The sequence below is a fragment of the Bufo gargarizans genome, chromosome 10 (genome assembly GCF_014858855.1).
Source record: "Bufo gargarizans isolate SCDJY-AF-19 chromosome 10, ASM1485885v1, whole genome shotgun sequence".
In the NCBI taxonomy this organism is placed as follows: domain Eukaryota; kingdom Metazoa; phylum Chordata; class Amphibia; order Anura; family Bufonidae; genus Bufo; species Bufo gargarizans.
In genome coordinates, this window is record NC_058089.1 from 26,489,200 (window position 1) to 26,512,677 (window position 23,478).

The window sequence follows — 23,478 nt, forward strand, 5'->3', positions numbered from 1 at the left end:
CTTCCCAGCTCCTCACCAGTTAGCTGGTGTCTGGATCTCCATGAAAAACCCCTCTAAGTTACCCTATAATAATATATAAATAAAAAAAAAGAAGAAGAAGTAAATGTGTTCCTGTAAACGCTCCCTCATCCCCCTCCCTTACATAGAGGAGGGGGTGGCAGGAGGAGTGGCACTAAGTGCAGCATGGGGAGGAGGCCTGGGCTCTGTCTGCTCCCTCCTTCCTCTCCAGTCACTCATCTGTGATCCTCTTTGCAGCCCAGATAACGGTCCCTGAAGCAGTCGCCATGGGGGTAGAAGGATGCACCAAATGTATTAAATACATGCTCTTTGTCTTCAACTTCATCTTCTGGGTGAGTCCTCCATGCTGTGGATGTCTAGAGGATGTGCTGCATTTACCTACAGCCTCCTACATGTTTGTGTCTGAGCATCTTCTAGGGGTGGGCTGCTGGCTTGCTGTGTAGAGTCCCCTAATGTGCCTCTGCTGCCTGTTAGTAAGCTGTGCACACATCCTGCCTAGGAAGAGACAGTGTAGCACAATGTGCTAAACAATAAGATTGCTCAGGACAGGTGCAGATTTGAGAATTTCTCTGCATATTGGTGGAGAGGAGGCAGCTTGGTTGAAAACAACATCTTTATGCACGGACCCCCCCCCCCCCCCCAACCCCACGTGGTGCAGCAGGGGATCTGTGCTGTGTGGGTTTGTGGGGAGGGCAGAGTCCCTCCATGGTACCCCTCCCTGTCACTGGTCTGTGGGACTAACAAAGCAGCTAACAAGTGGTGGGAAAGTCACCAAAGACGTACATAGTCACAAAGAAGTATAATCTAAATATGTTAGTTAAATATAATACTAAAAGTAAATAAATAAATATATACATCTAAAAATAAATTATACATATGTAGTTATATAGAAATGTAAATGTTATATCAATATACAAAAATTAATAAACCTAAAAAAATATATAAATCTAAAAAGCAATGAAGTCACATAGAAATATAATATAAATATGCTATTTATATATAACACAAAAAATAAATGTATAAATCTAAAAATAAATTATACATATGTAGTTATATAGAAATGTAAATGTTATATCAATATACAAAAATGAATAAACCTAAAAAGAAATAATAAATCTAAAAGCAATGAAGTCACATAGAAATATAATATAAATCTATTATTTATTTTTAACACAAAAAATAAATGTATAAATCTAAAAATAAATTATACATATGTAGTTATATAGAAATGTAAATGTTATATCAATATACAAAAATTAATAAATTGAAGAAGAAATAATAAATCTAAAAAGCAATGAAGTCACATAGAAATATAATCAAAAATTAATAAATTGAAGAAGAAATAATAAATCTAAAAAGCAATGAAGTCACATAGAAATATAATATAAATATGTTATTAATATATAATACAAAAAATGTATGTATAAATCTAAAAAGAAAATCTTTATATGTAGTTATATAGAAATGTAAATGTTATATCAACATACAAAAATTAATAAATATTAAAATAAATATTAAATCTAAAAATACATTATATATATATAGTCACATAGAAATACAATATAAATATAAAAAATATAAATGTACAAAAATAACTGTATAAATAAATATATATGTGTAAATATATATATATATATATATATATATATATATATATATTCCCAAAGAAAGCTAAATATGTTATATAAATATAATACAAAAAGTATTCCCCTACCTCAATCCACTGATCCATATCCTGAGCTTAACAATTATACACATTTCATTGTGTACACCATGATGATTCTTTGAGAATAAGAGTTTACCTGCAGTCCTATGCAAACCATTCAACTACGCTACTTGCTTTGAGGACTACAGTCTTACAATACACCGGGTTATTTATAATGACTATAATCATCTGATAGATTAGAATTTTGCTCAATTATTTTTATTTAACCCAGTATTCTATGATAGGATGATAGGATTTCCCATGAACGTCATGAAATATTGTTCAGAATGCAGCAAACATTAAGATGATTTACATTTTCTGACAACCCCGATGGGAAATTTCCAGGAAATTGTTAATTGACACTAGAATTGTAGTGATAGTAACTGGCAACCTGTGATATATTTTTCCGTACAATATTGGTTGGGACTGGAGAGGTCTGCGCTCCTATACAATATTCATCGTGGACCTTTACCGGTCATCCTAATTCCTTTAAACATTATTTATTTATCTTGAATTGTTCGTTTTTTTTTTTTCCTCTGCACTTATATGCCTCTATCTGTGGAACTTTGGGCCTCCTTGGACCATGGGCCTATTAGTTCACCCTTTTGTCCTCATTAACCTATTGAAAATCATGCCAACTGCCAGTCATGGTAGTGATGTGGTAACACTAAGTAATCCCTTGTACCATAATGTCCATGAGCAGCTGCGCAGATGGTACGCCGGCCCCTGCAATGACATCACTCTGGAATTTATAGTGCTATGTAGGGTCTGAATACAGATAGAACCCACACCTGTTTTTCATCTACAAGTCTCAATCTCTACACAATGTTAGCGCATAAACAGTATTTGATTCCCACTGATTCATTTCCTCTTTCAAAGGGGTTTTTCTACAATTACTAGATGTTTTCATAATTCATTGTACTATATATTTATGTAAATAAAACATTGTTAATGCGCCTGCACTGTCAAACAATGTGGCTGCAAATGACGTGTCATCAAATGCGTCATCATGCAACTTGAACACCGGACATGACATTAATCACAGTACCCTTTGATAAGATGTCACATTGGACCTTACATCACGCACAACCATCCATAGAGACTACAGCTGTGGGGTTTTGACCGGGACCACCAACAGAAATTTCTGGGCCCCATATAAGTCATCAGTATTAGATCAGTGGGGGTCCGACACCTGGGATCTGCTGTTTGAAAAGGCACCAGCGCACACAGTTGCACCGAGCAGTCATATTTCCCTGATGGTGGCCCTGGTTTTGACAGTGGGGAACTAGTGCTGATTTCTAAACTGCATTACTTGAATTCATTACATGCAGAGGGTAAAGTAGAAAACCATTTCCTTTAATTCCTAAAAAAGAATGTAGTGTCCTCCATGTATCGTTGTGCACCCGAACCATTGGTGGTCTTCTGTTTACTTAGCTCAGGAAAGTGTCCCCCATCCTCAGTCCACTGGTCCACATCCTGAGCTTAATGGTTCCTGCTTCAATCCCCTGTTCCTCTTGCTCAGTTGCCTCTGTAGCTCAGTACTCCTCTTCTGCATCTCAGGATTTCTCTTCTTCAGATCAACATTTCACTTCCACAGCTCAGTTGTCCCCTGCTGTTTGCTTTCTTCACCTCAGTGTTCTTCTACCATACCTCAATGTTCCCCTAAGTCAGCACATTATTCAAATACTTCAGTTCAGTGTTCCCCTTCCTGTTTCCCTACTTAATCTCAGCGCTACCTTTTGCCCTCTCAGTGCTCCCACCTTCAGTTCAGTCTCCTCTCAGTTCTTTGCTCCCTAGCTTCAGTTCAGAGCCCCTCCTTCAGTTCTTTGCTCCCTAGCTTCAGTTCAGTGCTCCTCCTTCATTTCAGAGCCCCTCCTTCAGTTCTTTGCTCCCTAGCTTCAGTTCAGAGCTCCTCCTTCAGTTCAGTGCTCCTCCTTCAGTTCAGTGCTCCCCCTTCAGTTCAGTGCTCCCCCTTCAGTTCAGTGCTCCCCTCTTCAGTTCATAGCCCCCCCTTCAGTTCAGAGCTTTCCCTTCAGTTCAGTGCTCCCCTCTTCAGTTCAGTGGTTCCATCTTCAGATCATTTCTTCCCTCTTTAGTTCAGTACCCTCATGCTTCAGTTCACAGCTCCACTGCCTCAGCTCAGTGCTACCCGCAGGGGCATAGCTGTAGGGGAAGCAGGGGGGCCAGAATTCAGAAGGGGCCCCTCAACAGTATTATACAATAACATAATATACAGTGACAGTATATACAGTGAGATGACATACAGTATGTACGTGTAGCAAACGGATGGAGCAGCTGCCTGGTCTGGTCTCAGAGAGATCTTGACTAGCCACAGAAGTTTGCTGGGTGGGGGTGGGGTGCGGCGCCTTCAAAAATTCACTGTGGGTCACAGTCATTTCTAGTTACACCACTGGCCAACTGGCTTCCCTCCAGTTCAGTGCTCCCTGCCTTCAGATCAGTGCTCCCTTACCATACTTCAGTGGTTCCATCTTCAGTTCTGTGCTCTCCTTCCTCAGTTTAGTGCTCCCCTCCCTTAATTCAGTGTTTCCCTTCTTCAGTCCAGTGCCCCTACCTTAGTTAATTGTTCCCTTACCTTAGTTCAGTGCTCCCCTTCCTTAGCCTAGTGCTTCCCCCTTCATTTCAGTGACCCCCTTCTTTAGCTCAGTACTCCCACCTTCAGTTCACTGCCCCCCTACCTTAGTTCAGTGCTTCCCCTTCAGTCCAGTGCCCCTACCTTAGTTCATTGTTCCCCTACCTTAGTTCAGTGCTCCCCTTCCTTAGCCCAGTGCTTCCCTCTTCAGTTCAGTGCCCCCCTTCCTTAGCTCAGTACTCCCACCTTCAGTTCACTGCCCCCCTACCTTAGTTCAGTGCTTCCCCTTCAGTCCAGTGCCCCTACCTTAGTTCAGTGCACCCCTTCCTTAGCCCAGTGCTTCCCCCTTCAGTTCAGTGCTCCTCTTCCTTAGCTCAGTACTCCCACCTTCAGGTCAGTGCCTCCCTACCTTAGTTTAGTGCTTCCCCTTCAGTCCAGTACCCCCTATCTTAGTTCAGTGCTCCTCATCTTCAGTCCAGTACCCCCTATCTTAGTTCAGTGCTCCTCATCTTCAGTCCAGTACCCCCTATCTTAGCCCAGTGCTTCCCACTTCGGTTCAGTGCTCCTCTTCCTTAGCTCAGTACTCCCACCTTCAGTTCACTGCCCCCTACCTTAGTTCAGTGCTTCCCCTTCAGTCCAGTGCCCCTACCTTAGTTCAGTGCTCCCCTTCCTTAGCCCAGTGCTTCCCCCTTCAGTTCACTGCCCCCTACCTTAGTTCAGTGCTTCCCCTTCAGTCCAGTGCCCCTACCTTAGTTCAGTGCTCCCCTTGCTTAGCCCAGTGCTTCCCCCTTCAGTTCAGTGCCCCCCATACTTAGCTCAGTACTCCCACCTTCAGGTCAGTGCCTCCCTACCTTAGTTTAGCGCTTCCCCTTCAGTCCAGTACCCCCTATCTTAGTTCAGTGCTCCTCATCTTCAGTTCAGTGCTCTCCTTCCTCAGCTGGTTGCCCTCTTCCTCACCTCAATACTCTACAAGAACTAAGCAGCAAAACATAAACTATGAAACAATGGCACAGCGGAGGATGTGTTTGTGCAGGATGTGTATATTCACAGCTATAGTAATAGGGATGTGAGTGCTCAATTACTTTAGGTAGAGATATGGAAGTAGCAGAGTATTCTAGACATTATTGTTTTCAATAGAACCTGTGTAATTTCTTTACCAATAAATTAGGATTGCTTTATTCTAAGCATCTTTTGCTACAACTGAGCAAAAACTACTATTAATATGTGCAAATAGTCATCTACATCATCGCTTTGACTGGGGAATCAGAGCGGTTAGTATGATAGCAATGATGTAGCACTTTGGTGCATCTCGTGTGGTCCTTTTACAAAATATAGACTGCTGCATTCTTCTGACCTCACATGCAGTAAAGCAGTGAGGATTTTCATGTATTGGCCATAGCTCGCCTTGGTATTTAGAATAACAGTTGCAAAGGAGGCTCTTCAATTAATAACATTCCTCCAACATCCCGCACCCCTCTTCTCCCTCCGCTTAGCTGTTTTGGACAGCTGCTGGCTTCATAAACTATACAGTGAACAGAAGGCTGCATCCACTGAGTATTTTCCTCCATGCTGCAGCTCAGTTCCTATTCACTTGAAAGGGAGCTGAGTTGCAGTACCCCAGCATGGCCACTATGCAGTGTTCGGAACATTGTGCTTCCGACTCCATCTACTGTATAAATTCCACCACCAAAGGCTGCCAGAAACAGCTGATCGTGGGGGTGCCGGGTGTCATACTCCCACCGATTTGATGATCTATCCTGAGGATATGCCATTAATAAAGTACCAAAAGAAAACTTTAAAGGGGTTGTCTGACCTAAGAGTTGACTTACCCATCCATTAGAACATGTTCCCATATGAGAAATAAAATACTCTCCTGTCCACAGTCCTGCTTTCACAGCACTACATCCCCCTTTTCAGGTGCTTCAGGTTCCCCGAGGTGACTTGGACCGCTGTAGCCACTCACTGGCCGGAACCCGGACATACCTCCATTTTCCCCCCGGCAGCCCCCCTGACTTGAGCATCGGATCAGTTCTTGCTCCGATGCTCTCCTTTGCCCTGTGCTAAATCGCGCAGGGCAAAGGCATTTTTTTGAGATCCGGTGATGTACCGGGGCTCTCCATGGGGCTGCCAGGAAGCCCGGTGACGTCACCGGCACTGATGGGCGGGATTTAGCGCTGCCCTAGCCAGGAAAACGGCGGTGTGTTATTGAAAACAAAAGAGACCCTAGCCTCAGGGGGGCTGCCTGGGTGAAAAGAAGGGTATGTCCGGGTTCAGCTCTGAACCCGGACAACCCCTTTGAGGCCTCATGCACACGAACGTATTTTCTTTCCATGTCCGTTCCGATTTTTTATGCGGACCGTATACAGAACCATTCACTTCAAAGGGTCCGCAAAAAGAAACTGAAGTTACTTCGTGTGCATTCCGTTTCCGTATTTCCGTTCAGCAAAATAATAGAACATGTCCTATTATTGTCCGCATTACGGACAAGGATTGTACGGTTCTATGAAGGGCCAGCTGTTCCATTCCGCAAAATACAGAGTGCACACGGGTGTCATCTGTATTTTTTGCGGATTCGTGTTTTTGATAAGGTAAGATCTTCCCACGTATGGTAGTGGTAAATTACGCCAATTTGCCAATGTATTTTCCAGCGCTTCGATATACGGCAGAACATTAGCCCCATATAGTCTCGTAGTTATAGTGGCCCCCAAATATGTTATTGAAGTCGATTGCCACCGAAATGGGAAGGGGGAGGCCCATTGTGGTTTAGTTGGGCCCTTTAAAAGTAACGTCTCTGATTTATCAGGATTCAATATATATCCTGAGAGTTATCCTACATGTTGGAGTTCAGTCATGATGTGTGAAAGAGTTTGTGCTGGATTTCTAATAATCAGTAAGATATTGTCAGTAAATGTGGTCACTTTGAGGTCGTGTGAGAAGGAGTTTGGCGTGTTTGAGGGAGATAATGGGTGTAAATAATAAAGTAGTGGGTCAACAGAGAGGTTAAAAAGGATAGGGGATAATGGGCAGCCCTGGCATGTTCCTCTGAATATGTCCAGAGGTGCTGTATTTCGGCCATTGATTGTGAGCGTGGTTTAAATGTCTGTTTGGATGTGTTTTATAAAATCACAGAATATTGAGTTGAAACCCCTTTTCGTCATTGCAGCCTATAGGAAGGGCTAGGAGACCTGATCAAATGGCTTCTCTGCCTCAAGGCTGAGTAATAGGGTGGTGGGTACTCCCTGGTCACCTGCAGTTCTGATATTTTTTATAGATTGTCTGTTTCTGAAAAAAAAAAAACTCTGTTCTGGTTGTATCAGATCTGGTAGAAAGGTTTGGAGGAGACTAGCCAGAATCTTAGTTAGACATTTATAGTCACTGTTTAGCAGTGATATTGGTCTGCATGATTGGGGAAAGGTATGGTCTTTTTTGGGCTTGGGGAGAAAAAATGGTCAGAGAATCCAGGAATAAATCCACGGGGATGTTCTGATTGTATATTCCATTGTACAGTGTTGTCAGGAGTGGTGTTAGTTCCAGGTTTAATATTTTAAAGTATTCATTGCTAAACCCATCAGGGCCTGGTGTTTTGTTGTTGGAGGATGACCCTATTACCTCTTTCACCTAGTCCTCTGTGATGTTTACCTCCAAGACCTTTCTATGTTCCTCGGCCAGATGCGGGAGCCGAATGCTATCTAGGAATGTATTTATATCCTCCTAATTGTGGGTGAAGCTCTATAAAGATCCTCATAGTACTCATAAAACACCTCCCCTATTTTGGTTGGGTCTATATGGGTGGTGTTGGTGATAGGATTTTGGATTGAGGTTAATGGTTTGTATTTAGTTTGGTTAGTTTGGCTAGGAGACGTCCTGGTCTGTTGGCCTCTCTGAAAAAGTTGTTTTGGGCGACCTTATTCAGCCACACTGCTTGGCTTTGTACCAGTGATTCCAATATCAGTTTTTTGTGCCTGTAGCAGTGTTTTGTGTATTAAATGGAATTGATTTGTTGCCTGTTTGTGTTTTAGTGTCACATAACTTATTATATGACCCCCGAAGACCGCCTTTGCTGTGTGGCCCATAATAATGGGGTGTTATCTATGTGTGTCATATTATCATCTATATAGTTGGCCCATTGTGTCTTTAGATAGTCTCTAAAGTCATCCGAGTTGTATAGGAAATTTGTAAATCTCCATATTTTAGTCCTTGTTGTGGATTCTAGGCCTTGGAGTGTCAATGTGACTGGGGCATGATCGGTTATAGCTATTGCCTGTATGGAAGTGTCTGTAACTTTATTGAATAGGGAGGAAGATATTAAGAAAAAAATCTATTCTGGAAAAGCTATCATGATCTGAGTGACACGTATATTCTCTAGAGTTGGTATTGAGTGTTCTCCAGGTATCATACGGAGAGAGTGTCTCCATCATGTGTGCAAGATCTCTGGAGGCTAGGGTTATGGGTGCATTTTGTGCTGATCTGTCTAGTAAAGGATATATAGTGGTATTAAAGTCTCCCCCTATAATGAGTTTGGGATCTTGTCTTTTAAGCAAGAGAGTTTTAAGTTTGGAGAAAATTTTTGTGTTTGTTATGTTTGGGGCGTAGATGTTCAGTAGGATATATACACAATTATTTATGCGGACTTGCAAAAGGATGTATCTACCTTTTTCATCAATTAGTTCCTTTCCTACAGAAAGCGGCAATCCCTGGCAGAAGAGTATTGCCACTCCTCTAGCCTTTGAGGTATAGTCAGCTGAGTAACATGCCTCCAGCCAAGGGGCTTTTAGAGTAGCGCCTATTTGACGTTTCCAGTGTGTTTCTTGCATACATATTATATCTGGTTTGGCTCTTTTCACAATACAATATAACAGTGCCAGTGTGGTACCAGCCATAACATTAAGAAAAATAATGAACAAAACTGAGGAGATAGGGGTTTGGGGTAGCCCCTAATATTCTGCCAGTAAGGCAAATGATTTGTATGCACACACTCCTTTGTGTGCTCATTGGTGATCAGTCATCATTTCGGATGTAGAAGTGTCGATGTGCTGAGGTCAGATCTTCGAAAAATAGTTGTCTGTCGTTATCTTGAACTTTCAATTTTGCTGGGAATAGAAGTTGGAAACGGATTTCTTTTTCGTGCAGGTATCAACATATAGGAGTAAACGCTCTTTTCTTTTGGGATACTGTGGCGGAGAAATCTTGGAAGATTAATAAAGTAATATTCCGGACCTTTAGTGAGGCATTAAGGATTTGTTCTTTGATAGCCCAGTTAAGGTATTTGGTGATGACCGGTCTTAGGCAGTTATTTCCTCATTCTGGTTGTTTTGGGGGTCGGATTCTGTGCGCCCCTTTCGATGCTAAGCTTGTCGATGGAGATAACTGCGGCCAAAGCTTGTGGAAGGTCTTCTGTGAGGAATTTTATGAGATTGTCTGCCGCTATGGATTCTGCTATGCCAATAAACCTCAGGTTGTTGCGACAGTCCCGATTCTCCAAATCCTCCAGCTTGTCTCTCAGTGTAGATTCCATTTCTGGGCATTGTGTTCCAGGTTAGCAGTGGTTATTTCCTGGGCTATGACTTTGTTTTCTAGCTCTGTTATTTTTTTGGCGTTTGTGGTGATGAGAGCCAGTGCTGAATTTATAAAGGAATGGAGGACGTCCAGCCTCTTGTCAAATAGTTGCAGTAAAATACGGGACACTTTCTGCGCCACTGCAGAGGCATTATAAATGTCGGGTCTTGGAGAAATTATCGGGTCACGGTTGGGGGATACGTTTGGTGATGTAGCGTCCTCTTCCTGCGGGGGGTTTGATATATTTATTATGTTTACTTTTTTATCTTCTGCGTGAGAAAATTATTTAAACTGGTTGCCTCTAATTTGTCCATATATTTATATCACTAGTTAAAGGGGTTCTCCGGGAATTAAGAAATTGAAAATACTTAAAGGGTAACTGTCATATTTTTTTTTATTTGCTAGTTTATTAGAGCTAGGCATGTATACCTGAGTTAGTCTGTCAATGATTGTCAAAAGATCTGTAATTACCTTATAATAACAGCTTTCATTAATGTCCTCTGTCCCTTTCCACTGCTCCGTTAAAAGACCTTTGCTAGGGCTTGTCAGTCTTCCTTTTAGTATAAACAGAAGACAGAGGGGCGGTCCTCCACACTGCATTCCTGCATTAGGCTTCAGAGTGAGGAGGCGTGTCTCTAAGTAATCCAATCTGATTAGCTGGCAGGGAGTTTCTGGCTACAGCAAGTATGTATGGGAAGTGAGGGAAAGCAGTTTTGGCCTCAGAGAATTGGCAGAAGAGCCATCTTGAGAAGGTCCTCTTATTGTAAATGTTTAAACAGCCGTAACTAAGGGAAAAGCTCAAGGAAAACAGTGGTATGTGAAGAAACTAAAGATTGCTTTATGCATAATGCTGCTGCAGCAGTAACATGCACAAAACTTTATTTTTTTATGAAAACATTTTTGACAGTTACCCTTTAGATAATACTTTATTATAAATATATTTCTAAATACCTTTTATTTGTTATAATAGCTCGTTTTATCTAGGGAGCAATCATCAGGAGAAATAAAATGGCCGCCGTCCTATTAGTACACACAAAACCTGTCCTAATCTCACTGAAGGACAAGTTACTTCAGGACACTGAAGTAAAGAGCTGCCTCATCCTCCTCTCTGCTGTGCTTGTCAGGGATTATGATAAGATCTTCAGCTGAATCTTTGTGTGAATGGCGTTAATGAGGAGACATGAAGTACAGAGAGGACAGACAGGACAGACTGTGGTAATGGAGATTGCATACAAGAGCTGCTGCTTGCTAGCCACATCCCCACCTCCTCTCTGGATTTCATTCGTACAGAGATGCAGCTGAAGATCTTATCAGCTGCATGCAGGATCATAATCTCTGACAAGCAGAGCAGAGAGGAGGTTGAGGCATCTCTTTAGCTCAGTGTTGTGAAGTAACTTGTCCTGCTGTGTGATTAGGACAGGTTTTGTGTGTACTGATAGGATGGCGGCCAGTTTACGTCTCCTGATGATTGCTCCCTAGACAAAATGAGCTATTATAACTAATGAAAGGTAGTTGGGAATATATTTATAATAAAGCAATATTTAGGTATTTTCAGTCATTTTATTTTTTTTATTCCCGGAGAACCCCTTTTACATTTCTAAGGACTTAGAGGGAAGTAGTGCTGGAAGTAGACACTGGAACTACACAGTTTTGTCCATTGTGTAGTTGACAGAGCTGGGTACTGCAGAGCTGCTTCTATTGAAGTGAATGGGAGGAACACTGCATAAACCAGTCCACTACACAATGGATGGAACTGTGTAGTTTCGGTCCTGGAATTACTGCAGAACAGTTGATCAAAGAGGTCAGATATTGATGGTCTATCCTAAGGAAAGGCCATCAATATAAAAGTGCTTGACAATCTTTCAGATAAATGACCTATCCATTGGCAAATATTTTTAATGTAAATTTGACTCCCATCATGCCTGTGGGTGGACTAGAGATTTTATGTCGTGGGACGAGTTTTCTCGTCTTCCCTTTGTCTCTCCTGCTGAATTCTGCACATTTCATGACCTGTCAAAAGGCGTGGGATATGTGACAATGTGCAGCTCAGAGAGTTCTTGTGTGGGTGTCACTATATGAAATAGCCTAAATAAGACATATGTGAATAGTTCATTGTCTATTTACCATGAATATCGCAGGAGGCATGGTTATGGCACCCTGCCTGGGCCACACACATTTTTTCATGGTGTTTCAAAAGAGGACCATCTGCAGAGAAGCCATGTTGTGGGCCAAACAAACATGATCATTTGGCCCATTCAGTGAAGTAAGCTACTGTCTACAGATCATCCATGTAAAAATAAGAATTGACCCTTAAAACTAATAACTGATAGGTAATCCTTCAAAGCAAAAATTGAGATAAAACAATTCATGTAATTTTAGTTCACTCTTCTTTAGTCCTGAAGGACCAGGTGCCACTGCCACAGAAAACCCTGATCACCCTCAGGGGCCAATGGCCACATGGCCGTGCATGTAAAACTAATTTCTTCAAAACCGTGAAAATTGTATGGCCAATGGCTGCCATGGGTTGGCAGGGTTTCAGATGCATGCGGAAGTCCCAGAGTTCAAACCCATCCCAAGACCACTGCTTTAATTCAGGCAAGTTGGCACACGTTATACCAGAAACCCTTGCAGTCACTTTCTTCATCGTCTTCTAAGATGTTCTGTGACTTTTTGGAAGTGTTCTTGAAGGAACTTTATGGAAACTGCTACACAGTAAAGTTAGGCTTCCATATTTAATAAAACCGAAATAAAACTGATTGCAATAATGCGATCAACCAAAAATTTGATCAAGTTTATCTCCATTGAACATGAGACGTATGCATTGTTAGTGGGCATCTATCTGAAAGGGACAAATATTTTTCACTAAAGACAAAAATCAGCCATAAAAAAAAACCTTTTTCTCTTTGGAGGACTAGCCTGTCCTTGCATTGCACTGACAGATGATTAATTCCACTGGACAGTATGTAATACTCCCCTTGTTCTGTGGTGGTCCTGACAGATACGTTAACACGTGTTGCCTGGTCTTCCTGCAGAACACAGTTGGTCAATTGAGTCTCAGTAGAGGGAAAATCCAATGGTCAATTTATTATTTGAGGGGTTTCTACTAACACAAAGCTGTTGTTCAAGGCATTTATATACAGGTCCTTCTAAAAAAAATTAGCATATTGTGATAAAGTTCATTATTTTCTGTAATGTACTGATAAACGTTAGACTTTCATATATTTTAGATTCATTACACACCAACTGAAGTAGTTCAAGCCTTTTATTGTTTTAATATTGATGATTTTGGCATAAAGCTCATGAAAACCCCAAATTCCTATCTAAAAAAAATTGCATATCATGAAAAGGTTCTCTAAACGAGCTATTAACCTAATCATCTGAATCAACTAATTAACTCTAAACACCTGCAAAAGATTCCTGAGGCTTTTAAAAACTCCCAGCCTGGTTCATTACTCAAAACCGCAATCATGGGTAAGACTGCCGACCTGACTGCTGTCCAGAAGGCCATCATTGACAGTGACACCCTCAAGCAAGAGGGTAAGACACAGAAAATAATGAACTTTATCACAATATGCAAAATTTTTTAGAAGGACCTGTATATAATACACTATAATGATGTATACTTTTTCTTTCAATTTCATGACCTGTTTAGCTCTCCCCCAAGACCTAGATTAATCAACCAGAGAAGAGAACCACTAACATGTACTGGCTCTCATCCTAGTGGAGTTAGACCATCCATATAATACATAGACAACAATTCATCTGATTGGCCAACATGCAATACTACATTATGTACTATTATTATACTATATTGCCATCTGAATCTTTCTGTAGCAAAGTTAGCTGTTGTGCATGGGGTCTTGGTAGTCAGACCTAAATCTCTGATGTTTAAGGGGTTGTTTGTGATGAGACAACCCGTTTAAGGCTTCCCAACACCCGCTGTACATGTACTGCGGATGTTGGGTCTTTAAACATGGTGCCCCTCAGGAGCTAGGAAAGCACCATAGCCAACAGGTGCCTGCTATCCCCTGGTAGTGTCCTTTATCCGAGAAAAATTAAAAAGTATAAAGAAAATTAAAAGAGAATTAAAAATTCAAATTACCCCCCTCTCCCCATTAAGCACATCGTATTTTTCGGAACATCAGACGCACCTAGGTTTTAGAGGTGAAAAATAATATTTAAAGGGAACCTGTCACCGGGATTTTGTGTATAGAGCTGAGGACATGGGTTGCTAGATGGCCGCTAGCACATCTGCAATACCCAGTCCCCATAGCTCTGTGTGCTTTTATTGTGTCAAAAAACCGATTTGATACATATGCAAATTAACCTGAGATGAGTCCTGTCCCTGACTCATCTCACGTACAGGACTCATCTCAGGTTAATTTGCATATGTATCAAATCGTTTTTTTGACACAATAAAAGCACACAGAGCTTTGGGGACTGGGTATTGCGGATGTGCTAGCGGCCATCTAGCAACCCATGTCCTCAGCTCTATGCACAAAATCCCGGTGACAGTTTCCCTTTAAAAAAAGGTTCAGACGTCAGATCAGACCTCCAAGCTCCATCAGACCTCAGATCAGACCCCCATTCCTCCTCAGACCTTAGATCAGACCCCCAAGCTCCATCTGACCTCAGATCAGAACCCCATTCCTCCTCAGACCTTAGATCAGACCCCCAAGCTCCATCTGACCTCAGATCAGAACGCATCAGACCTCAGATCAAGCTCTATTAGACAAAAAAAATACATTAACTTACCCCAAACTCCATCAGACCTCAGATCAGACCCGAATTCCTCCTCTGACCTTAGATCAAACCCCAAGCCTCATCCGACCTCAGATCAGAACCAATCAGACCTCAGATCGAGCCCTATTAGACCAAAAAAAAAAATACATTAACTTACCTTTCCTGCTCCGGACAGCGCACTCTTCCTGCACTCACTGCTCCCTGGTCTTCTTCTGGGGCCTGCGCTGCACTGTGACGTTACATTGCACAGCGTCAGGTTATAGTGCAGAGCGGAGCCCAGAAAAAGACCGGGAGAGGTGACTACAGCCAGCACAGTGCTTTATTCACCGCTCCCCTTGCCTTCTGCATACTAATGACCGCTTACATAATGGCGCTCATTAGTATTCACCCTCTAGGATGCACTGCCTTTTCCTTCCCGTTTTTTTGGGGGAAAAGTGCATCTTATGCCCCATTCAGATGACTGTATTTTTGGTTCGGATCCCATCCACATTTTTTGCGAATTGGATGTGGAACCATTCATTTCAATTGGTCTGCAGAAAACTCCACATCCATATGTCTGTTCCGCAGTTCCTGTAAAAAAGATAAAACATGTCCTATTTTTGTCTGATTTTGCATTTTTACAATGAATACGCAAAAAAACGGATGCAACAGGGACATCACACAGATATCATCTGTATTTTTTGGCGCATCCGCATTTTGCTGACTGCTGCATACATACGGTCATGCGAATGCCCCCTTATAGTCCGAAAAATACGGTAATTGGTGTCACAGCGTCCAAAAATGGGCAAACTATTAAAACATCAAGGTATTTATCCTGTGCACCATAATGGAAAAACTCCAAATGTACGATTCACATTTTTCTTAAAAAAGTGTAAAAATGATATAAATGTGCTTTTACTATAATTGCACTGACTCACAGAATAACACCAAGGTGTCATTTTTACCGCACAGTGAACGCCATAAAAATGAAACCCATAAAAAATGGCACAGCGTCATTTTTCCCTGGTTCCCAATCATGTGGAATAATTAATGATCCCTCAGACGGCTATGTGAATGGAAAAGTAAAAAGATGTGACTTTTGAAAGGCAGAGAGTAAGAACGAAAATGCTAAAATTGCCATATCAGGAAGGGGTTAAGAGTGTTTTCCAGGAATTCATTTTTTCAATATAAATGTGCAGATTTACTAAAGTGCCAATTTGAAGTCATCTTCATAAATTGTTTACCGGATCCGGCAATACAAACGCAAACTGATGGCATTTGTCAGACGGATCCGTCTGACAAATGCATTGAAATGCCGGATCCGTCTCTCCGGTGTCATCTGTAAAAACGGATCCAGTATAAATTTTTTTTGCATTTTTTTAAAGGTCTGCGCATGCGCAGACCAGAAAGCCGGATCCATTTTGCCGGAACAATTAATGGCGGATCTGGCACTAATACACTTCAATGGAAATTAATGCCGGCAAGTGTTCAGGATTCTTGGCCGGAGAGAAAACTGCAGCATGCTGCGGTATTTTCTCCGGCCAAAAAACGTAAGAGGGACTGAACTGATGCATTCTGAACGGAATGCTCTCCATTCAGAATGCATTAGGATAAAACTGATCAGTTCTTTCCGGTATTGAGCCCCTAGGACGGAACTCTATGCCGGAAGAGAAAAACGCTAATGTGAAAGTACCCTCACTTATTCAATCCCTGGGAATTATTAGCTGTATCAATAGACCCAGTCTTTTGGACCTATTCTACACCGTTATTTTATCTATCAGCAGCCGAGGAGCCTTAAAGAAGTTGTCCGGTCCCAACATCAATTTTTTTTATGTGCTCCTAACACCCCTCACCATCCATACATAAGCCCCCAATACCTGTTTTTCATGTCTGAGCTTTCCTTCCCCCCTGGAAGACATCACATTATCCAGGCAGATCTGTTTACTTTCTCCCCTTCTTGTTTTGTTGAATACATATCTTTATTGATACACAAGCCTGGCTGCACTGCACAGTGATGAGTCACAGGCTGGCTACACCCCCCACTCTGCTCTGTCTGCAGCAGCTACTACATCTATAACTCCTGTGTCCATCCACAGTGCCCCTATAACAGTGACATCCACAGTGCCCCTATAACAGTGACATCCACAGTGCCCCTATAACAGTGACATCCACAGTGCCCCTATAACAGTGACATCCACAGTGCCCCTATAACAGTGACATCCACAGTGCCCCTTTAACAGTGACATCCACAGTGCCCCTATAACAGTGACATCCACAGTGCCCCCATAACAGTGACACCCACAGTGCCCCCATAACAGTGACACCCACAGTGCCCCCATAACAGTGACATCCACAGTGCCCCCATTACAGTGACATCCACAGTGCCCCCATAACAGTGACATCCACAGTGCCCCCATTACAGTGACATCCACAGTGCCCCTATAACAGTGACATCCACAGTGCCCCCATAACAGTGACACCCACAGTGCCCCCATAACAGTGACATCCACAGTGCCCCCATTACAGTGACATCCACAGTGCCCCCATAACAGTGACACCCACAGTGCCCCCATAACAGTGACATCCACAGTGCCCCCATTACAGTGACATCCACAGACAGACACAGAGGCTGCAGCAGCTAATAGTAAATGTTATATCTCATCAATAAAACCATTACCGGCCTTTCTTAAAGGGAACCTGTCACCTCAAAAACGCATATAAAACGGCCAGCATTACCTCATAGTAGCCCCCAGTCTGTTAATAATCATATGTTTGATCCTTTAGGGTCCATTCACACGTCCGTAAGTGTTCTGCGGATCCGCATTCCGCAATTTGCAGACCGCACATCGCCGACACTATAATAGAAAATGCCTAATCTTGTCCCCAATTGCGGAGAAGAATAGGACATGTTCTATTTTTTTGCGGAAACAGAAGCACGGATGGGGATCCGCAAATGCGGATGCGGACAGCACATTCCGGCCCCATTGAAAATGAATGAGTCTGCACCTGTTCCGCAAAATTGCGGAACAGATGCGGACCCATTTCGCGGACGTGTGAATGGACCCTTAGTCTGATGCCCCATAGTTTCAAAAACAATTTTTTTAAGCGGCGTCAGCGCTATCTTGCCGTTCAGCTTCAAGTCAAGGTAAGCACGACCCTAACCGTCCCCTCTCTTGTTAGATTGACAGCCTGCAGTGCGGCCGGGATCGCATAAGTCTCGCGCATGCGCAGTGCGCCGCTGGAACCCGGCTAACAGCGGCAGCTAGAGACAGGAAGGCACCTTACCAAGGAGTGCACTGCGCATGCGCGAGACTTACGCGATCTCGGCTGCACTGCAGGCTATGAGGTAATGCTGGCCGTTTTTTATGCGTTTTCGAGGTGACAGGTTCCCTTTAAGAAATTTGACAAAATCTACACCCGGTGCCCAGTTTTCTGTTCCCTCGTCAAATTTGTTGCCGTCTTTTGTGATAATATACTCCAAAAGCTTAGTAAATGTGGGCCAATATATCGGACGGGCGGCCTCAGCTCACATGTACTAATACTGTATTACATATTACACAGTGGTACATGACTATTGAGGAATACAGGATATCTGCAATACCACACCTGACCTGTGGATAAGTGTGGCGCTGTAGTTTGGCCGGCCTGTATGCTGCTGGTGACAGGAACGTGTCCAAGGGCCTGGCCGTAACCCTGTGTGGGCTTGCGGTTTCCTAATCTGGTTGACCACCGTATTGTACCACATCCCTATCTCGTGGGAGGGAGCGTTCCTCATTTGTTTTTAGTTATTTTAGAAGAATGCGTTCTTTCCGTCAGTAATTTATCTTACTGATTGTGTGAGGCCCAATGTTACAATTGCTTTGTCTCTCTGCTGCCCTTGAATCTGTTACTGAGACGTTTTTCCATTGTTTTTCGTATCTGATTTTATATTTTCCCCTTTTTTAGGTGAAATGCTTCATTTATATTGGTTGTCCAGGACCAGAAAAAAGGGGCATTTTAATTTTTTTTATTTCCAGGAACAGCGCCACTTATGTGCATAGGCCGTGTCTGGTATTGCAGCTGAAGAACATGGCATTCACAATATGAACAACGAAGAGATGGCAGCTTTTGCCCCCACCACTGATCGGCGAGAGTGGGACCCCCACCCATGATTGACCATAGGCCATCAATTTTAAAAGTCTGAACTCCCCCGTTAATAGAATTCAGCTATCTATTGGTTATATCTAGGAAAACCGGGCGATACCCATACCTGCGCCGATACCCCTCCCAGCATTCCCACGTTACACTGGCATGCATAGATCGGGGTCTTACTTGGTATATAGACCTGATACCAGGTGGCGGCAGTATACAGATAGGAACGAGTTTGGTCTCTTCTGAATGGACTTGGCAGGATATCCTAAGTTCTGTGTCAGCACGCCATCTTTTCAGCCCGTAAAATCATAGGTACCTTCCCTCCCTCCCTGTGCGCGTTCACAGGCGCAGCCTGTAAAATGACGGTACCCAGGTTGGTTGTGCGCAGGCGCCAACACGCCTTCTTTTCAGCCAATCAGGTGCCGGGCTCTAAGATCACACCGGAAGTGACGAGGGTACCAGATTTTAACAGGTACTATAATTTCACCGAACACCGGCTCTTTGCTATCAAAAGGATGAGGGTTAGGCTACATTTACGCCCGCGTTTTGGCTTTCCATTTGTCACAAGCAGGTCCAAAACGGATCAGTTTTGCCCTAATGCATTCTGAATAGAAAAGGATCCAGTTTGCCTCCGATCAGTCACCATCCCGCTCTGGAGGCGGACACCAAAGCGTCTTGGTGTCCGTCTGATGAAACTGAGCCAAACGGTCGTATTATTGTAACGGATCTGTTTTTGCAGGTCCACGACGGGTCCGCCCAGAACGCCAGTGTGAAAGTAGCCCGAGTATGATTTTATTTGTATTTTATTTATTTATTTATTTATTTTACACTGCATTATCGCTGACAGATGAACGTGGCATCTGAGGGGCACAATGACGGGGAACGGTGCTGTCATTGTGCCCACCACTTACAAAGAAAGCAAACCTTTTTGTAAAATTCTGCGACCTGTGACTGCAGACGGAGAAGAGGAACTCTTTATTCACTAAGCTGTAGCAGCGCATATGGATGTTGTGTGTACATAGAGAGCAAAGACCGGTAGAAAAGTGTCCTAGAACCATTGCTTCATCCAGCTGCTTTATGTGAGTCATATTTGTACTGACCCCCTTTAATGGATGCCGTACGTAAGGCCCGACTGGAGCGTGGTACTGCCTGTTGTCTGAATCCTGCAGCTGTATCCGGCACGTGACAAAACTGTATCTGTATCAATGCCCCCCCTGCCGTCCTCCCTTCAGTTTTTACAGTTTTTGTTTGATGCAGTCATCCTCCGCACTTCCTCCACTCAGTTGATTCTGCTCCCCCTCCTATGGCTATTTGGGAAGGGGGGGGAGGGCGGGGGTCATTAAACACGACGAGTATCTACAAAGGAACAGCAACTTGTAGAACTTATATTTAAAAAAATAAGTCTGGAAACAGTAAAGGGTCGGCCTTGGATTTCCGCAGTCGAGGTGTGAACATCCGGCACTCCAGCTGTGGTGAAACTACAACTCCCAGCGTGTTCCATTCATTTCTATGGAGTTATGACAACAGCCAAGCAAGTGTACATCTTGGGAGTTGTAGTTTTACCACAGCTGGAGAGGCGTAGGACCCCATTTTCAATCCGCATTCTTCATTTCAATGGGGCCGTAAAAGATGTGGGCGACACACCGTTTGCTTTCCGTATCTGCGGATGTTCGTTCTGCGGCACGCACAAAAAAATAAAACGTGTCCTATTCTTGTCCTTTTTGCGGACAATAATAGGCATTTCTATCAAGGGCTGTACGTTACAATCTGCAAAATGCGGCCGGTATCCGTTTTTTTTTTTTTTGGCGTGGCGGCTCTGCAATTTGTGGCCCGCAGAAATGGATATGGTTGTGTGCAGGAGGCCTAAGGCCCCTTTCACACGGGCGAGTTTTCCGTGCGGGTGCGATCCGTGCGGCGAACGTATGGCACCCGCACTAAATCCTGACCCATTCATTTCTATGGGGCTGTGCACATGAGCGTTGTTTTTAACGCATCACTTGTGCGTTCAGTTGAAATCGCAGCATGCTCTATATTGTCCGATTTTGACATGACGCAGGCCCCATAGAAGTGAATGGGGTGTGTGAAAATTGGATGGCATCCGCAAGCAAGTACGGATGCCGTGCGATTTGCACGCACGGTTGCTAGGAGACAATCGGGATGGAGACCCGATCATTATTATTTTCCCTTATAACATGGTTATAAGGGAAAATAATAGCATTCTGAATACAGAATGCATAGTAAACCAGCGCTAGAGGGGTTAAAAAATAAAATAAAAATTAACTCACCTTAGTCCACTTGATCACGAAGCCCGGCATCTCCTTGTGTCTACTCTGCTGAACAGGACCTGGGGTGAGCTGCTGCATTAAATACCGGTTAAGGACCTTCGATGACATCACTCCGGTCATCACATGGTCTTTTACCATGGTGAATCACCATGGTAAAAGATCATGTGACGTACCATGTGATGACCGGAGTGACGTCATCGAAGGTCCTTAACCTGTATTTAATGGAGCAGCTCACCCCAGGTCCTGTTCAGCCGCTCAGCGCAGAGGAGACACAAGGAGATGCCGGGCTTCGTGATCAAGTGGACTAAGGTGAGTTAAATTATTTTTTATTTTATTTTTAACCCCTCTAGCGCTGGTTTACTATAAATTCTGTATTCAGAATGCTATTATTTTCCCTTATAACCATGTTATAAGGGAAAATAATACAATCTTCAGAACATCAATCCCAAGCCCGAACTTCTATGAAGAAGTTCGGGTTTGGGTACCAAACATGCGCGATTTTTCTCACGCGAGTGCAACGCATGACAATGTTTTGCACTCGCGCGGGAAAATCGCGCATTTTCCCGCAACGCACCCGGCTCTTATCTGGGCAAAAAAACTGACGCCCGTGTGAAAGAGGCCTAAGGGTGAGTTCATATGTCTCATGTGTCCTGTTAGAGCAGGCATCCTCAAACTGCGGCCCTCCAGCTGTTGTAAAACTACAACTCCCACAATGCCCTGCTGTAGGCTGATACCTGTAGGCTGTTCGGGAATGCTGGGAGTTGTAGTTTTGCAACAGCTGGAGGGCTGCAGTTTGAGGATGCCTGTGTTAGAGTGTGGCCTCACCCTATGATTGCTTTCTCTCATAATTTGACCCCACCACCACCCTTGCCAATGTCACTCATTTCCTTACAATTTTTTCTGCTTCCTACACATTAACGGGCATCTGTCAGCAGATTTGTCCCTAGGACACTGGCTGACCTGGTACATGTGCACTTGGCAGCTGAAGACATCTGTGTTGGTCCCATGTTCATACAGTATGTGTCCGCATTGCTGAGAAATATGATGTTTTGTTATATGCAAATGAGCCTCTAGGAGCAACGGGGGCGTTACCATTACACTTAGAGAACGAATAATTATACAAACGCTCTTCCCCGATACTATGCCAGATGGAACTTTGCCACTTTTACTGCCTGTACATACTGTATCAATAAAAAATAAAAAAAACACCAGTGGCCGTTTGCTGGGTGACTAGGTCAGTAAACAGTTCATAGATTTTTTAAGTTTTTTTTCATTAAATTTTCCATGTCACTATCTATATAGAGGAAAAAATCCTAAAATTCTGCAATTTTCAGATTGGCCCCTAAGTCTAATATTACAGTGAGACTTCCTGTCAGTAGAGATCACTTCTTAGTAGTCATCACATTATCATGACAGGCCGGATTACAATGACAGATAACACAGGATCAAAATAGGCAATGTCACAGCTTATCTACTCCCCTCCCTGCACAGTGACCTCTGCACAGATCACAAAGGATGTCTAGAAGACTCTCCAATAGAAGTCAGTGAGGTCCATACTGTCTCCCTAAACACTTGCCCTATAATTAGGCTGAGAGTCCAGTTCGAAACCAGCCCAATTGTAGGATTTTTATTATTTTTAAATATAGATAAAGACTTTAATTTTTTTTTTTTATATCAGTAATTCAGTTCAATATAAAAAACTTGATTTAAACAGTAGGTCATTTTCTGATGATACTTTCCCTTTCAGAAACCTAGGGTGGCGTGTGCACCAGTTCTCCATTGAATAGGAGATGTACTTTTTTCCTGCTGCCTTCTTTTTGATTTTTCCACCAAGGAACTGTGTTATGTTAATGAGAAGCAGTCTGGAATACATTTCACAGGATCTTGAATCCAGAAGGTCTCGTTTCCTCTTTGTCCTCATGCGTTTCCAGTGTCTACTCAGCATTCCTGCATATACTTTTTGAGTCTGCTGGGGTCCACACCCTTCCTGTCCCAGCCGTGAGGGTCTCCATCCTCCGCATTCTTCATGTCGCTGCTCAGTCTTTTTATAGACCCTAAGAAGATGGTTAGTAAGTCTCGGCTGCTGGGCTGGCTTCTGAAGCTTGCTTTTGGCAGTCAAGCGATATAGACAGCTGCAGCCAGTAGGACCCGCATTAATCGTACAAGCATTGGTATCAAAGCCTTGGCAGGCAGCAAACCGGCTACACAGATGGAATCCAACAAGAGTTTTAAGAATTGTACATTTGAATTCTCCTCTGATTTCCATTTGCTCAGAATGTTAAAAGACAGTTTAGGTCTACAAATAGTTTGGAGTGAAGCTCAGTCTTTGCAGCCATTTTGTTTTTTTTTCCAATTTTCGTCTTCCTTAAATTAGTCCCACTAGTGTCTGGTACCAAAAAAATATATAATCACACTCGCCTGCTCCCCACGTCTCCCGTCCGGCACCCTCTGGCTCCATCCGGTGATCTTAT

At 43.1% G+C, this 23,478-nt stretch overlaps 1 protein-coding gene across 1 annotated transcript in view; it reads left to right on the forward strand.

Moving 5' to 3' along the window:
* The first annotated feature begins 218 nt into the window (after nt 1–218).
* CD81 (CD81 molecule) overlaps nt 219–23,478 on the forward strand; it is a 47,013-nt gene continuing 23,753 nt past the window's right edge. The window contains exon 1 of the mRNA XM_044270725.1: nt 219–350. Within this exon, the coding sequence (XP_044126660.1) occupies nt 285–350 (66 nt within the window). The 5' untranslated portion in view covers nt 219–284. The remainder of the gene's footprint in view (nt 351–23,478) is intronic.